The sequence below is a fragment of the Melanerpes formicivorus genome, unplaced genomic scaffold (assembly GCF_026170545.1).
Source record: "Melanerpes formicivorus ecotype bairdi unplaced genomic scaffold, bMelFor1.0.p_v2 SCAF_76, whole genome shotgun sequence".
In the NCBI taxonomy this organism is placed as follows: Eukaryota; Metazoa; Chordata; class Aves; order Piciformes; family Picidae; genus Melanerpes; species Melanerpes formicivorus.
The window spans coordinates 697,219-713,511 of NW_027142428.1; the positions used below are offsets into that span (position 1 = coordinate 697,219).

The window sequence follows — 16,293 nt, forward strand, 5'->3', positions numbered from 1 at the left end:
AATAATTCATTAGCCTGGACTCTTTAGGCTGGCTTTTCCTCTGCAAGGTATTTGCATTTGTGACCCGCCCAAAGTTCAGTTCTGCCTCTTGCCCCTTTCTCATTCCCTGCTGCACCTCCTGCAGAGCCCCCACTGCCCACGGACTTTACAGCTCCGATGTGTTATTCGCTTTAAGCAGGTGAAGCGCTTCAGTTCACAACTGCGGCGCAGGAGCACCCCAGTGTCAAAGGCTCGCAAAACCACGGGAGTCCCCTCGTAAATACCGGCAGGTGGTGGTCGCGGCGCCGGGACGGACAAGCGCCCTCTCTGCCTCCCGAGAGTCCCCTTTGAGCCCGCTCAGGCTGCCGCAACACCCGGAGACGAGCGGAAGACTGCCCTCCGGGCATGGGGCAGCCCCTCCGACTCCCGCGGTTCAGCCTTAAAGTGCCAGTTATCGTGAGCCGCGACGCACGGGGGCAACCTCCCGCTCCCGCCGCGACGCACAGTAGCTACCGGCCATGGGTGACAAAAGTAGAGGGAAGCCTCAGTACGGGACGGTCCCACAGAGCACTGCAACCGGCGCTCCGCGGCCTGCGGCAGCAGTGCCCAGTCACGGCCCTGACTCAGCGAAACCCCGACGGGCAGTGCCGCCCCGCGCGGCTCCCTCACCAGCCGAGGTAATCATGGTGCCGCCCGCCCGGCCCGCGGAGGGAGGTGGGGTCCGGTAGGGTCTGCTCCGGTCCAGGCGCGGTGGTGATTCCGCCTCCTGGGGTCCGCACCGCGCCGCTACTGCTCCGCCGCCGCCCGGCCCGGAAGTGCCGCGAAGGGCCCCTTCCGGCAGGCGCCCGCTGCTGCCGGCAGAGGTGGCCGTCAGGATTGCCTGTGCGGGGCAGCAGCTAGGCGCGCCAGCATGCAGGCGCCCCCGCGCAGCTCTGCCTGGGGCTGCCCCCCGCACGAGCGCCCGGCGAGTCTCATCGGCTCCACAGGGCGTCCTATCGCCTCCCTACCAACCCCACAGCCCCCGCACCGGCCCCTCATGCTTGATTTGGCGGAGGCAGGCAGCTCTTCCCTGCCTGCGAGCTACAGGGGCTGCGGGGTGCAGGTTCTGGGCTCCCCACGAGTGACCCCCATGTTTGCACTGTGGCCACACAAACCAGTGCCCACTCCCTCCATGGCGCACGGCGCGGGTGGCAGTTCCCCGGCTGCCTGCAACAGGGTGGCATTTTTAGGGGCACAGCTGTGGCACAGGTATTGCAGCGATCCGGTATTTTCCTCCATAGATTTATCACCTCTTGGAGGCCCGCTCTGAGGGCCCCGGCTCCCCTCACGTCCCTTGTAGCTGTGAGGAAAGGCTGCACCCAAACCCATGTCTCCCTTAGAAAATGTACTGATGCGCCCAACAGCCCCTCACCAAATCTTTCTCCCCATCCATCGCTTCTGTGGCACACAGCAGTGTCCAGATTTCCTGCACATATGTGTACCTGAAGGTGTTCCAGTGGTGGAGAATAAAGTAATTTTTGCTTCTGCTTTGGTTCTGATGCAGACAGATGGGGAATTGAGGCTGGTGGATTTGCACCAAGGAGAATCGAACCAAACAGCAATGGCGCTGTACAGCAAGAGATCAAAGCACCCAGACTTCAGCAGCATTGGTTTCTACCTATTTGTAATAAGCAGGAAAAAATACTTGAAAGGCTTGAATTCCTCAAGGAAACTTAATGGTCTCAGTTAGTGAACATTATTAATGAACATTACAGCCTTGCCCACCACACCGACAGGGTCAGACAGCTCAAAACATCTCCAGCCTTCCCCACCACCCATAGGTGAGAAGCCTACCTGAGCTGCACACACAGCAGTTCTGCTGATCTGGATACCATATACTGGGGTCACTTCCATTCTCACCCAATACTTTTCAATTAAATCCAGAGAAATACCAGTTAAACCACTGCATAATGCTGCATTAAGGATAACATCATGGCAAATAAAAAACAAACTGAAGCATGTTCCAATTCAGAAAATAAATGGGTTTATTCTTCACGGTAAACACATAACAGTGCCCTTAAATCAATTAAAGATGTGAAACTGTTTCACCTCCACATGCCCAGCTAATTGGGGGGGGGAAGGGGAGAAAAAAAGGCATTGAAGTCTCTTTTATTCCTCAAAGGAAAACAATACTTTTGGTCAAATGTGTTCCCATCCACACCTCCTAAATCCCAGCCAGTTAAGTCTCACTGCAAGGGCAAACTTGGATGATTTACTTTGAAAACAGAGGTTAATAAAGCCGTTGGACTTGCAGCACTAAGGTAGGCTTAGCTGTAAATCTGTTCTCTTGGGCCAGCTCTTCTCTGGTCAATTCTAAGTGGCAAAGGCCAAGTACTGTAAGGAAATAAAGATTCACCCAATCATACTGCCAAGTCCTACTGGACTCACCTAACCAAAGGCTTTAACAGGAAAGAATGGAACAGCCCAGCAACTTGGGTTCTGCTGTGAAGATGAGTAGAGGGAATCCACACTGCACAGCAGACCTATGTTCTCATGGCAGGGACAGAACAGAAAGATACCTTCATCTTGATTACTACTCAGTACAGAGTAATGAATATAGCCACCCACATTAAGTAACTTTATTAAGTCACATTTGTATTTGCCACCTGGTCATAAGCAAAGAAAACCTACAAAACTGCATGCTGGAAGGAGAGTGGATTTGGTGTCTTCTCTGCAGATCTGTGTGCTCCACCAGGATCAGCAGCCCCCTAGGTTTGCCATCTCTAGTCCACACTCCACTTCTGCTATGAAAAAATGCAATGTGCTTCCCTAAATCCTGCTCACATGGACTTGGCATCAAACCACCTCTCCCTCTCACCACCTTATAGGGCAGCTACACCACCTCATGGCTGCATTACAGGTGGAGCTTTCCTACAGGGACCAAGCCTAATTATCCTCACAGATTCAAATGAGCAGCTTGCTAACACAGAGACTTGCTGAGCACACCTGGAAACACTCCCCATCTCTCCTACTCAACCTCAGCAGAATGCCCCAGACACCCTTAGCCAATTTCTCCTGGCCAAGAGGGCAAAGCAGCACCATCAAATGCAGGAGCTAGTAAGCATTACCATCATAACCCCAGTGAGGTAGGCAGGTGTTGCTGTCCCCATCCTAATGGTGGGGAAACTGAGGCACAGAAAAATGGTTTGTTGAAAAGTATTGATCGTGGTCATGAGCAGAGATTGGTGAAAAAGACATCCTCTGCTTCAGGAGAGAGCTAGAAAGATGCCAAAGGCACATTGCTGGGGCAAAGTGCTGGCCAGAGCTGGCTGGACTGCAGACACAAAGGAACCAGAAATAGGACAGAAGTGCACAGAGGACATAACAACATAATTCACTAACTAACCCAGAGAAGAGGTAGGCAGGACATGACAAGTTGAAGTTGCTGGTCTGAGCTGGATTCAACTCCAAAATGAGAGCCAGCCTCAAGCAAAACCCAGCAGCTTGTGCTAAAAATAAGACCTGGTTTACATTGCATTAAAGCAAGAATAAAGAAAGATATTCTTGGCATTACAGTAATATTCCCTGTAAACCAAGGATTTGTAATTGTGGTGCTCCACAGCCTATAGGCAGCCCTTTGGAACAACTTAAATAGATTTTTAATATATATTTTTCTATTTATTTATGAAGCAGTCACATCATGTGCTGTAGGCCACCTTGAAGACCTGCCAGTACATGGTTGTAGAGATGCCCCAGGTAAGACGTGCCTCTCCCATAAACCCATCTAGCACCAGCCACGGCTCAGTGTCCATCTGCCACCCCTCCAACGTAAGTAGTCCATCAGTCAATCTGTGAGCACCAAGCCAGAGGGATGGATCCTGCTCCCAAACCACACTCTGCTCCAGCTGCCATTAAAGTCAGGATCTTTAGCATTATTCTTACTCCCCACACTGGGCTGTTACTGAGTTCCTCATATTACACAGCTATATTCAAGCCTTTTCAGCAGCTGGTAGATCTGAGTCCTCTGAGACACCACAGTTTCCATGCCACTGTGCTATTTGTCTTTTTTTTCCCTCCCTTCTTTTCTCGATATGAGAGAGGTTGGGAACTTCAAAGCAACAATAAGGCAGCAGAATCTGTTTGCCAGGGAGGCCAGCATCAGCTACCTCAGCAGGAAACTTCGCTCAGAATTAGGAAGTGTTCCTCATTCTTGAAACAGGTGGGTGCATTTCACACTCAGATTCTCAACATCATATCACCCAGGACATGAAATACATCCCCAAAGGGTTTCTCAGAAGCCCCAGCTTGCATTGACAGCTCCAGGCACTGCTGTGGATAGCTCTCTGGCACAGACCTCAGAGGCTGTCAGCAGCTACAGAAGATCCTGGTGAACTAAGTCAAACAGCTTCTCCCTGGAGTGGTGGCTCCTTGGAGGAGACAGTGAGTGAGCATGCATCAGCTCCTGCTCTCACTGCTCCACATCCACAGATCCAGGACACAGACTGTGCTAGACACCCAGCAGCTCTAGGTGCCTGTGTGTCCAGCAGCTTCTTCACAGTTTCCATTGGGAGACAGGCTCGTCAGAGCCACTTCTTCAGGGTCCTGTGGGTCATCTGCAAAGAGCAGAGAGAGGACAAGGCAGATTTTCAGGGAAAGTCGTCTTCGTGCAAAATGCAACAAAAGCATGGGATGAAGCAATTGATACATAATCACAACCAAAGCCCAGCTGGGCTTTTTGTAACTAATTTTCATTTTGCTTTATAAACAAAACATTGCTTTAGCAAACAAAAGAGCACAGGAGAGAGCTCCCTGGCCTCTGCAGCCTCAGCAACCTCACAGCAAGCTTCATGGCCACGAGGTGTCACCTGCCTGACACTGACAGCAAGATCAAGCACTTCTATTTTCTGACTCTTGAAAATGTCTCAAAGCTGAACAAATGAGGCTTTTCAGTTGTTTTCTCTGACCTTTGCAAGTTGTAAGCATTTTATCTGTTTAAGAGGCATCTGGACAAAGTCCTTAATAACATACTTTAACTTGTAGTCAGCCCTGAAGTGGTCAGGCCATTGACCTAGATGATCATTGTAGGCCTTTGCAACTGAAAATATTACTCTATTCTATTCTATTCCATTCCATTCCATTCCTATTTCTATTCTTATCCTTATTCTTATTCTATCCAGTCCTATCCTATCCAGTCCTATCCTATCCTATCTCTAGTGAAGGATCTTCCCTTCTATTTCATGCCCCATAGAGCAGCCTAGATCTCCACACCATCCACATTGTAGCTTCCTGCACATAGAGCAGTCTGGATCTCCATTGTGACCTCCTACACAGGGGCACATTTGCAAAAAGAAAATCACTGCTGGAAAAAGCAAGCAGAAGTGCCAGTGGCAAAGGCTGAACACTAGGCTATTTGTTACTTGAACAATTCCCCTTAGAATTAAAGAGGTCAAGGATGACTTCCCTCTTCCTCCTTCCTGCCAGTCCCAAATGCCAAGTGGTTTGGAAACACCTCTTCCAGCTCAGTTTGAATAAAATGTCACATAAGATCAGAGTGTTTTTTCCAAGTCATTGTTTAGACAGACAGTAGCTCTGCTGCCAGAAACTCCAGCAAAACACAGCTGAGTTCAGCAGTGCCCCCAGGAGTGTAGTTGGGCACTGGACCCAGTGTGGTTTTATTTAGACAAGTGAAAGGTCAGCAAACGGGGAGATGGTAACACAGCAGCCAGATGTGCTCTGGTTGTCTTCAGGCTCCAGCCAAACCACAGTGAGGCAAAAGACATCAGCTGCAGAGCTGGAAATAGCTTAAGGAGGCCACCAGCAAGGGGTCTGGGCACCAGAACCACCAGGGAGTCAGTGAGGAACTTCTGACAGAGCAGGAATACAAGGGAGGGAGCTGGGCATACCTTCATGAACATTGTTTGCAGCTTTTGCTTCATGACCTTTTCTCTGGCTCCTCTGGCTCCTGGAAATGCACCGCAGGAAGGATGGGAACCTCCACCTCTGCCTGTCTTTCCACTCTTCTAGATAAACCAGAGAAGATGAGTTCAGATTAGCAGTGGGTCAGCCCTTATGTTCCCCAGTCTCCCTACTGCTGACTCATAACATCTCCCCTCCACAAGCCAAACTCATCACAGCAAAACCAGGTCTGCTTCACAGAGCCCACTCCTGGAAAGCATGGAGCAGCTCTTGGAAGACCTTATTTCAGGCTGAAGCCTCTCTGCTACCCTGGACATTTGTCCCCAGTGTCAGTTCCTGCGTTGCCACCTTGCTGCTAAAAACATCCTGGATGTTGCAGTCCAGAGCAAGAAACCTGGCAGGAGCTCAGCCAGCTGGTGAGGCTGGGACTGGCAGGGTTAGGGCATTCCTGCAGAAGTTTTTCTTTTTTGTCACCACACAGCATCTGCTACATCAACCTATTTACTGCTCCTCGCTTTATTAGGCAATTCCTCCTTTCCACAGAGACCTGCTGGACACACAGACTTGCAGCACACCAAGAACTACAACTGTAACTGCTTGCCAAATGCAGAGAGCACGTGGCCTTCATTGATGTACAGTATTTATTCTGGAGGACAATGAAGGTCACAGCAAGTTACTACAGGCTTTCAAGCCATTAAACACTACAGTAGCTTGTAAAACACTACATCAGTGTATTTTATGTGGCTTCCACCAGTAGCAGTTTGGCATCTCCATTGAAACATCATCCAGCCTTTCACCTCCAGATCAGATAACAAATGACAAACCACTTCAACGGCCTTCAGCTTATCAAACGATTGCAACACTACAGGGTTCACACTGTCAGCCTTCCCTGCTAGTCAACAAACCACAACTTCCAGCCATAAACACATCCCCTCCTCACAGTGTGTGGGGACTCTGAACACCACCAAGACACTGCAGGACAGCAGCCCAAAGTGTTCCTGCTTAGACCCAACAGATGCAGGAACCCCACTGCCATTCCTGTCCTGGCTTCACTGCACAGATGACAGTATGGGGCATTCCCTGCATGCGGGGGCTGCAACTCCAGAGCAGCTGTCATGGGCAGAGCTGGGCAGTGGTATCTGTGGAAGATGATGAGGCTCTGAAGCTGGGCTGAAATAAAATAGGCATGAGATCAGGTACATGGAGCCTTACACTCTACATTCCCAGCATCCTTATCCAGATACATGAGCGTAATTTTTCAGCTTAGCAAAAACCTCTTGCAAAGCCAGGAGGCCAAACAAAACCAGCTCAGCCCTGACTAAGAACATATTTACAGGGGCATTCCTAGAACCTGTTTTTCAGGGTGCTCTGCAGTCCCATGTCCATCTTCCCCACTGTCCTTCCTCATATTACATTAAAGAGATTATTCCCCTTGTGCCTTGCTTCTAGGGAAAACCACAGCATGAAGACCACGCTGCAGTATAGCTGGTGCTTGGCACTGCCAGGTCCCCAGCTCTCAGAGGCGGCAGAATTTCAACCCACTACACTATAGGTGAAATCTCTCTGGCCACATGAAGATTTTGGAAGGTAGGGCTCACAGCAGCATGGAAAGAAGCTGCCCCTGCCTAAGGCTGAACCCTGCAGCTGATGAGCATCCCCATTACACATGGGACGCTTACATGACTAAGAGTAGTGGACAGAGCATCAGGAATTAATTAAAGCAGTTTGCTGAGTCATCCTACCCACCATGCTTATGAGGCACACACAAACAGGCTGCAACACCTGCTCTGGCTGCTTCTGCTCCTCTTCTACCACTGATGGCTACTATGCCATTTCCACATTGGCATGAAGGACAAGTCCACAACACTCCACAAAAACACATGTACTGAGCCAAGCACCAGCAATGTGCAGAGGTAGAAAATGGTCATGTATGCAGTTGCTGTCCCACCAGGCTGCTATGAGCAGAAATAGAAATTCTTGCAGCAGGAACAATGTGAGGAAGATAAAAGCATGTGAAAGGAGATAAGCTGTAAAGGAAATCACCTGTGCCTCAGCACAAAGAGTTGGCAGAAACCAGCCCTGCTCCCTCACAGTAGGCTCTAGTCATCTCAAAGAGCCTCAAGTTTCAAATCCAGAATTCTGGACTGAACTGAGGAGAGAAGCACCTAGGCTGTAGCTGACCATACCTATGTCCCAAAGATCTCAGAGGGCCCTTTCAAACATGGTGCTGCAGGGAAGTGCCAGGATCTCTCGGGGTAAAGACTGTGAGACAGCAGAACACCATAGGCCCTGGAACCTATGGGGGAGCAAGGGAAAAGTGGGAAAGTGAAGGAAGAAAGGAGGAAAGGGAAACAGATGAAGACAAGCAGTGCTGAGGATTAAAAGGCCCAGGAGGTTTTGCACAGCTGCTTGGCAGCTAAGCCTGCCCAGCTGCCCATCACCCGCCACACAAGCAGGGTTTGTCTTTTGCCCCACGGCAAGTGCTGCTCCTCCAGGCCTGTTTGACACCCAACTTTCATCCTGACATCCTCAGCTTGCTTAAACTGGCTACCAAAGACTCTTGGCTTTAAATCCAAACACTGACTTGCGTTTGTATTTATTTATTATGCAAAGCCAGCACAAGCATCTTTCTCCTGCAGGAAGGTCAGATCCTGCCTGCACCCTACAACAAGGGCTGTACCCCAATTCTGTGTCCTCAAGAACACACATGCATAAGCATACATGGCTATCATGTCACTGCATCCCTGCTGTCTATGTGCTTCCCATCTTGCTGGGAAGTTTGTCGTCCCTGGCTCCAAGAGCTGGGAAACCCATCAGAAAGAAGTAGATCATATTGGGAAAGCTCTGATCCCAGCAGCACGAGAGAGATACCATTAGGGAAGAAGATCCCAGCAGAAGTGGTCATATCTCCCATTCCGTTAGAGTGGAAGGAAGATCCTCTCAGGAGCTGTCAGATCTCAATGGGAAACACTAGATCCCATCAAGATCCCACAGGAAAAGGGAGCAAATCTTGTGAAAGCCCCGGACCTCACCCCCACCCTCGCCGGTGTCCTCCCCAGCCCCTGTACCTGCGGGGTGCTGCAGCGCGGCCCGCAGGGCGGAGCAGGCAGCGGCGCGGCAGTCGCGCAGGGCTGAAGGGCTGCCGGGGCTGTACCGGGCCGCCTGCACAGTGCCGCATGCCGGGAAGTGCCGCCGCAGCGCCGCGTCCAGCACCGCCGCGTCCTCCCCGTCGCCGCCGGGCAGGAGGACGCCGACGACGGCGGGCGGCGGTGCCGGGGCTAGGCGGCTACGCACGTCCCGCACCATCTCCCGCAGACGGGCCCGGGTCCCGCGGCTCCGCGCCGCCCCACCGCGGCACAGCACCAGCAGCAGCCGCGCTCCCAGCGCCCGCCGACTGCCAACCGCTCGCCGCCGGGACCGGCATCCCGGCCCCGGCGGCGCCTCGTCTCCCAGGAGGTCGCAGGCGAAGGCGGCCAGCGTGGCCGCCGCCGGGATCCCATCCACCACCTCGGCCACCACCAGCACTGTCTGCCGTCCGCCCACCCGCTCCACCAGCGCCCGCAGCTCCTGCAGCTCCGCCGCCATCCCCCGCCGCCGCGCACCCTTCCCGGCACCGCGAACCGCCCCTGGCCCGGCACCGCACCGCCCCCTGGCCCCGCCACCCGCCCCCGCGCACCACTCCCTCGCACCGTGCATTACCCCCGCGTCCCAGTTCCAGCACAGGGTGGGTCGGTATGTCCGTCATATAAACTAGGAAGCTCCCATCTGCCGCATGTGCAAATACTTCCCCTGTGCCATATCAGAGCAGATATCTCCAAACAGGTAACATCTTACTGCAAGAACTCCAGAGAGGATAAACAGCTCCAAGGTGCAAACTGCCAGAGTCACCTTGGCCAGTTGCTCTCTGAGACTATTGAGTCAAATCGCCCCTGCAGAATGGGCAGAAGAAGCTCTAAGAGCATTGTGATCAAAAGCAAAGCAAAAATTCACATGCCTGCCCTGAATCAGTGATTGTCCATGTGTGCACTGGGGCACACTCATGCCACGAAGGCAGCCAAGCCACTGTGCTTGCTCCCTGCCCATTCTCATGACCACACAAACTCAGAGCCCAGAAGATCAGTAGCCACCAGAGGGAAAGGATGTGCCACAGACTGGTCTTCAGGGACAGCAGGGGTGTGGCAGCTGGGCAAGGCAGCTGTGTGCCAACAATTTTAAGCCAGGAAAACATCTGTCCCATCTATGATAGGCTTAGCAAATACTGCCCAGTGCCAGCATAGTGGGGGCCAGACAGCCCAGGCAAGTGCTTCAGAGAGATTTTTCTGCCCTGGATCCTAGCAAAAGTAACTTGTTGACAAGTGCTGATAAGCAAGTCTCAGGGAGATAAAACAGGAGGATTAGGCTCCTCTTCCGAAGATCAGAGTCTGTTGTTGCAAGAACCTATGCTTCCATGCCAGCATGGTAGCCCTGAGAGCAGCTGTCAGTATGGAAGGGCTACATAGTTCAGCAGCCAGATCTGGCCTTAGTGTTGCCCATATTTTGTGTTTACAAGTATTTTTTTTAACTCAGCTGTTCAGAATCTTGTTCACAGTTTTGTGGAGAAAAGCCCTGGATGTAATCAGCATCATGAGCTGGGCCAGCAGCAGCAGGAGGGGACAGGAGTGGGTGCCCTTCCCCAGGAGAACTTACCTTGTGGGTTTTGTTTCTGTTCATACTTTCCCCTGGTACAGAATTTCAGGTATAGCCCTCATACAGATTTGTTCAAAATCTAGACATGAGCAGAAGGTCTCTGGGAAGAGGACTAGCAAGGAGCAAGCCAAAGACAGACACTGGCTTTGGCCATCTTGACTGGGGAAGCTTCAGAGAGCAAGATGCTCCCTGTAAGCTGCCCTAACAAGCCCTACAATATGTTTAATCTCCATATGAGCTGCCAGCACAGCCTGGTTGGAAAGGTGAATAGCACTGACAATACCCAAACAACCTTGTTTACATTTCCTTATTCATTAACAGAGATAAGATCTAATAGCAAATACAACTTTACCTTGCTTTGTGTTACTTCAAGAGGTACAGCTCAAACAGTTCAGAGGCAGTTGTGGGTGGTCCCTGACAAAGTGACTTCAGAGCTCTGGCAGGCATCTAAACTAAGACTTGGACGTACTCACAAGGTCTGACACTCCTGCAAACATCCAGCTGGTGGTTACATTTGTAGAAAATATCCACAGAGGGTAACCACATCTCTTACCTATGCCCACAGCTGTTCAGAGCAAACACATCTGCTCATTTTAGACTTTGGAGGAGGAAGAGAAGATGCTTTGTTCAGAGAAATAAATTTATCATGTCTATTAGTAGTGCCTTGAAGTCTAAACAAAATCCAAGGTCCGTTGGACTGATCCGGGGACCTAAGCCCCTTAAAATATGCATTTACCTGACAGAGGGTAGACAGAGCTGGGGAAAAAGGATTCTTATGCATTTTGATGATAGGTGTGCAGAGATGCTAAATGAGCAAGAAGGAATCTGTGGGAGCATCTCAATGACCCAGCCCAACTCTTTACACTCTTCCTCTCAGCAGCCTTGGTGCTCACAGAGACACTTGGAAAAGGGGGGAGCAGGAACTCGCTGTTGCCAAGCTAAGACCTGGCAAACCTTTGCACAAGTGCTCTTTCACAGCCCTGTTCTCCAGTGTTCCAGTGTCCTGCTTCCACTTACTGCTTTGGAGAAACACATCATCATCATGAGGTGCTGGAGGTGCTTTACTCATGCAGCACTGCCAGCTGCCACCAGGACCACTGATGTGGGACAGCAGCACTTGCAGAGCTCTTTGTCCATGGAGATCTTCTCGGGTACCCCAAAGATTAGCAGAGGAAGCAACTGTGAGTGAAGAAAATACCCCAAACCTCACCCAACCTATTGCCCTAAACACCCCAGTCCCACTGATCCCCTTCTAGCCTCTGTCTTCTGTTCACACTTCCATGGCTCTTCCCATCTCCTCAGTGACCTTCCCCAAAACACCCCACAACATTTCTAGCCCTTGAACCCAGACACCTCTTCACTTTTTACCCACTGAAGCTTGAACTGAATCAAACCACTGATCCTTCCTGTGACAAATTCAGTCACAACTGGATCCAAAGTGGATGGCCTCTTTGTTCAGTTCCAGCTTCTCACACCCCAGACCAAGCCACCTCCAGGGACTGCTGGGGCAAGCCCAGTTTTGTTCACCTGGCAGCATGTGTCGACGCAGCCCTGGCCTGGGTCCATCCAAGTCATCATATCCTTCTGAACTCCGCTCAGCAAAGATTACACCCCATAAGCAAATAAAGTTGTGGAGTCCCTGGCTCCTCCATGGGTCAGAGAGTCTGCCTTCCTGATTTGGAATCTCAAATCTTTCCTGCCTCTTTTCTCCAAAATTCCATTCCCTTTGAAAGACATGCCTCATGCTGCCTGTCTCTGAAGCTGTCCTAAGTTCCTCTATGTTTCCTTGAGTCACCAGCCCTTTCTAGACGGCAGATGGCCACAGAAAGGTATTTCCAAAGTGAAGGACAGGCACTTGGTGCAGGGTCACTTGCAGAAAGCCCAAAGTGTTGAGGCAATCCTGATCATGTGATTGGAGGGATATCTCTGCCTGTCCCCTCAGAGAGCGATGAACGCTGCCCCTCAGCCTAGTCCACTCTTTGCTCTGTCACTGGGCAGATGAACTGGCTGGAGATGGACAAGAAATCAGACTTAAGGATGAAGCTGCTTCTTCTGGTCTTTTTCCAGCTGCCCTGCCAGAGCCTCAGCTAGCCTCTTGCATTTGATGTCAGGAACCAGAATTAGCTGTTCACAGCTACTAGCCTCCTCTATGTGTGCCTTCTACACCAGCTGTCCAGCTTTTTGTGTGCTTACCCTTTGCAGAGCCTTAAAAGTTACTCCAGGCTCCAATGAGCTGGAGACATGTGGTTGGGGACCACTGCCCACAAATACAGGTCTTCCTGCCTCCTTCACATTCCCTCTTGTATCCTACTGCCTCCTTCCCACAAAATCTCTCTGGCATGGTCCAAGCCCCCAGGTTCTCAGAACTGCTTCCTTTATAAAGACAATGAGCAGACCCATCAGCTTCCAATGGGCAAAGCAGGTGGGTGTGGATTTGTCTGTTTTTACACTGTTAGGCCCTGAAAGACGTCACAGATAACCAGCTGGCAAGGTTCCCTTCTGGTACACTACAATGCACCAAAAGGTTGTTGGACTTTGCTCTGGCACACAGGCACAATGTACCAGATCACTAAGGAGCAGGGCTAGGCAAGGGCTTTTTGGAAAGAGGCAAAGCTTGGTCTGGATAGCAAAGGTTCAGCTGCTATCTTGATCAAGATCTTCTTCCAGAAGTAGAGCACAGATGCTCATATGCCAGTAGCCCATGGGACAGCCACTCTGTGCTGCTTTCAGCATCTGATGCCAGCTGAGCAGGGCAGGCTGTTCTCCTCTGTTCTGGGAAAAGACCTGTTGGCTTTGGAAGACTTCTAGGCCATGGAGCCATACTCCTAATGTTTGCTGGTGAGTCTCCTCTGTGGGCTCCAGCTGCTTGCACCTGCTTTGCTGAAGTGCTCCTTCTACCCTAGCAGCAAAGCTACCAAATCAACACTCACCAATCCTGTATTAGTCAAAATGAGGAGGGAGCTCAACATTTAAAGATCAAATCTCCCATGACTTGCCTTTGTTGGATCCACTGCATCAAGTTGGGGGAGTGGTAACAGCAGCAGAGCAGGGAGCTCCAAGGCTTCTGTATATCCACTCATGGAGAGTGAGGCATCTTGAGAACACCCACAGTGTTCTGCCCTCTCCCCTCCTCAGCCCTCTGGGTGATCACACTCCTCCACATCCCAGTAGATACATTACTTTCCCTGCCAGACTTCCCTGTGCTCCCAGGTCCTGGCTAGGATTTCAGCCACATGCCTCAGAGTATACCACCCCACACAGAAGTGCCTGGACACAGCATGAACATGATGCCAGAAAACCTTGAGAGCTGCATGAACTGTGCCTGGGCTTGGATAGCTAACCACATATTTCAGATACCACAGGAAATAATAGAAACATAGGACTTCATCATGACTACCTAATTAAGGATGTCCTAATGAGCTGATCAGGAGGCTCTCCAAGGCAAATTTCCTATGCTCACAAACAGCCTGCACCTGTGCACACTTTGCATCAACAAAATGTTACCATTCTTGCATTATCTTGATTCCAAAAAATGTGTCTCCTTCAAAAAATAAACCTTTAGAATCAACCTTTATTAGAATAAACCAAACCAGGTTGGAAGAGACCTTCAAGATCATCGTGTCCAACCCATCAACCAATCCAACCCACCCAAACAGCTAACCCATGGCACCAAGCACCCCATCAAGTCTCCTTCTGAACACCTTCAATGACGGCGACTCCACCACCTCCCCGGGCAACCCATTCCATAGCGCAATCACATCTCCTCCAAAATAGAGCAATTGGATCAAGTATGTTTCAGCTGTGTTTAGACAACTGGACAGTCATTTCCCCCCATTCTTTAAAGCATTTCCCACCCCCACCCCCAACAGAACCATCATCGAAGGCTGCCGAGTACCAGCAGCACCCAAACACCTGCAGCAAGGTTGTTTTGCTTCTTGAAGCCACACTGTCCTTAAGGATGTGGAAAGAACCCATATTTGAAAGATAACATGGAGGATCCTTGCCCTGAGAACTGTTGCCTCTATACTACCCTCAAATCCTGCCCCTCTGTACAATACTGCACATACCCACAGCTTCAGCAGGGCATTCATAGTCTTTGATGTACAGCTTTAAAGCTTCTACCTACACACAGGGACAGAGAGAAATGAAATAAATACCAGGCTTTTAATGTTTCTTTAGGTGACAGCTAAGATCTTTGGTGGATACAAGATCTGCAAAAGAATAAGAAGAGAAGAAATACACATAAACTCCTAATGCAAAACCACACAGCTAACCACAGTGCCTTGGCATGTCCAGGGAGGATGGGGAATGAGTTCAGCTATTGTATGGGCCATTAGTCTTCGAAACAAAAATGATCTACTCCTCCCTCAGTTCCTCCCATTCAAAATAACCCATTCCAGTCACATAACCTGCTGGTTGTCCACTGGTAACCATTTGTACATAAGGTAAACTCCCCGCAATAGCTCCTTTAATGGACAGTTGGCTTAATGTTGGGCTTTTATCTGCACATTCCCCCCCCCAGGAACAAGGAACAAACACCAATGTCCTGTTTTCCTTGCAGTGCCTGTAGTTTGAAGAGGATGATGACTATTTCTTGTTACAGAAAGGCTCAGTCATGCCAGTCTGCACTCAGGCACAGATCAGGGCCATCTTCGCTTCAGCTGATTCTCAGCGCTATCCAAGAGAGGGCAAACTTCGCTCCCTCACCATCCTGTGACTACAAAGAACCCTTGGGAATCACAGCAGCTTTGTGCTGATGGAAACTATGCACCTAAGACCTCTGCATTCAGGATCTCCTGGGAGAATGTGCTCCTAGGTCTTAACTCCAAAGTTCTTCCACTATTTCAGTTTTGATACAGGTTAAAATCCAGAGGCCACTGGCCCGCTCTGTGTGCAATGTTCTGTTAACAATTGGTTTCCTAGGGACAGCTTGACAGGTTTCTCAAGGACATTTTGATATCCCAACAAAGCAGAAATTGAGTGATATTTGACAGAGGTTTCCTAGGGTAGATTGTTCAGATAATGCAGCAAATCTGAGCTTTGTAGCAAGGATGTGATGCTAAGGACACAGTGTCCCCTTCTGGCAGCAGCCCCAGACTGAACCACGTCCATGCAGAAGGACTGGGCTGGCAAAGAAGGCACCAGGAAGGAAACATTTCTACAAAGGGACACCGAGGTGAAGAGTGCTAAACCTGACCTGCCAGATTCTGCTGCTCAGGGGAATTCATTCTGCAGCTGTCTTTGATGCTGTGTGTTGCAGATGCTCAGGCAGAATACAGCAGAAACTGAACTCCGGGAGTGAAACAATAAATGGACGCTGAGAGTTGACTTCTAGAGGAGAAAACACAAAACAGAATGGCAGGCATCATCCTGGTCAAAGCTTTGGCCTATGGTCTACCCAAAATATTTGGCACAACCCACCAATGAAGGATGCAGGTTCAGTGAGACTGTGGAGTTACTGTAACTTAATCTCAGAATGCCCCATCAGGGGAGTCAGCACTGCAGTTCATACACTGAACGGCATCTCCATAGTCATGTGTGTTTTGGAGCAAGGAGCAGGTGCCACAACTTCAGCTTAGAGGAGACCACACAGTTGGCTCAGGCTCACATTGTCCATCTCCATCCCACCACTTAAGCCCTCATTCTTGTTTGCAGCTCACATTACCTGCAAAGTCCATCTTATCTTCCCTTCTGCATCTGAACCCAGCCACTAAGCATTGCTTTTATCTACAC

General features: G+C 50.3%; 2 protein-coding genes across 3 annotated transcripts in view; both read right to left on the reverse strand.

The window, feature by feature from the left end:
- Nucleotides 1–771, reverse strand: part of PSMD1 (proteasome 26S subunit, non-ATPase 1) — an 80,716-nt gene extending 79,945 nt beyond the window's left edge. Inside the window, exon 1 of one of the 2 annotated variants that reach the window (XM_068163995.1) lies at nt 649–771. In XM_068163995.1, coding sequence (XP_068020096.1) covers nt 649–664 — 16 coding nt within the window. In that variant the 5' untranslated portion in view covers nt 665–771. The remainder of the gene's footprint in view (nt 1–648) is intronic. The other variant, XM_068163994.1, reaches the window with a different exon arrangement.
- A 1,214-nt stretch (nt 772–1,985) lies between these two features.
- CUNH2orf72 (chromosome unknown C2orf72 homolog) lies at nt 1,986–9,459 on the reverse strand. Its single transcript, XM_068163967.1, has 3 exons — nt 8,943–9,459; nt 5,862–5,978; nt 1,986–4,571 (listed from the first exon to the last, which is right to left on the reverse strand). The coding sequence occupies exons 1-3, from the start codon at nt 9,457–9,459 to the stop codon at nt 4,483–4,485; spliced, it is 723 nt and encodes a 240-aa protein (XP_068020068.1). The 3' UTR covers nt 1,986–4,482.
- Nucleotides 9,460–16,293: the final 6,834 nt, after the last annotated feature.

What these genes read in the sequence shown, in the direction of transcription:
- CUNH2orf72 (XM_068163967.1), bottom strand. Translation starts at nt 9,459, where the DNA reads ATGGCGGCGGAGCTGCAGGAGCTGCGGGCGCTGGTGGAGCGGGTGGGC. An exon ending in CGCGCTGCAGCACCCCGCAG is followed by an intron (nt 5,979 to 8,942) that starts GTACAGGGGCTG and finishes TGGTTTATCTAG; the next exon opens with AAGAGTGGAAAGACAGGCAG. An exon ending in TGCAAACAATGTTCATGAAG is followed by an intron (nt 4,572 to 5,861) that starts GTATGCCCAGCT and finishes TGCTCTTTGCAG; the next exon opens with ATGACCCACAGGACCCTGAA.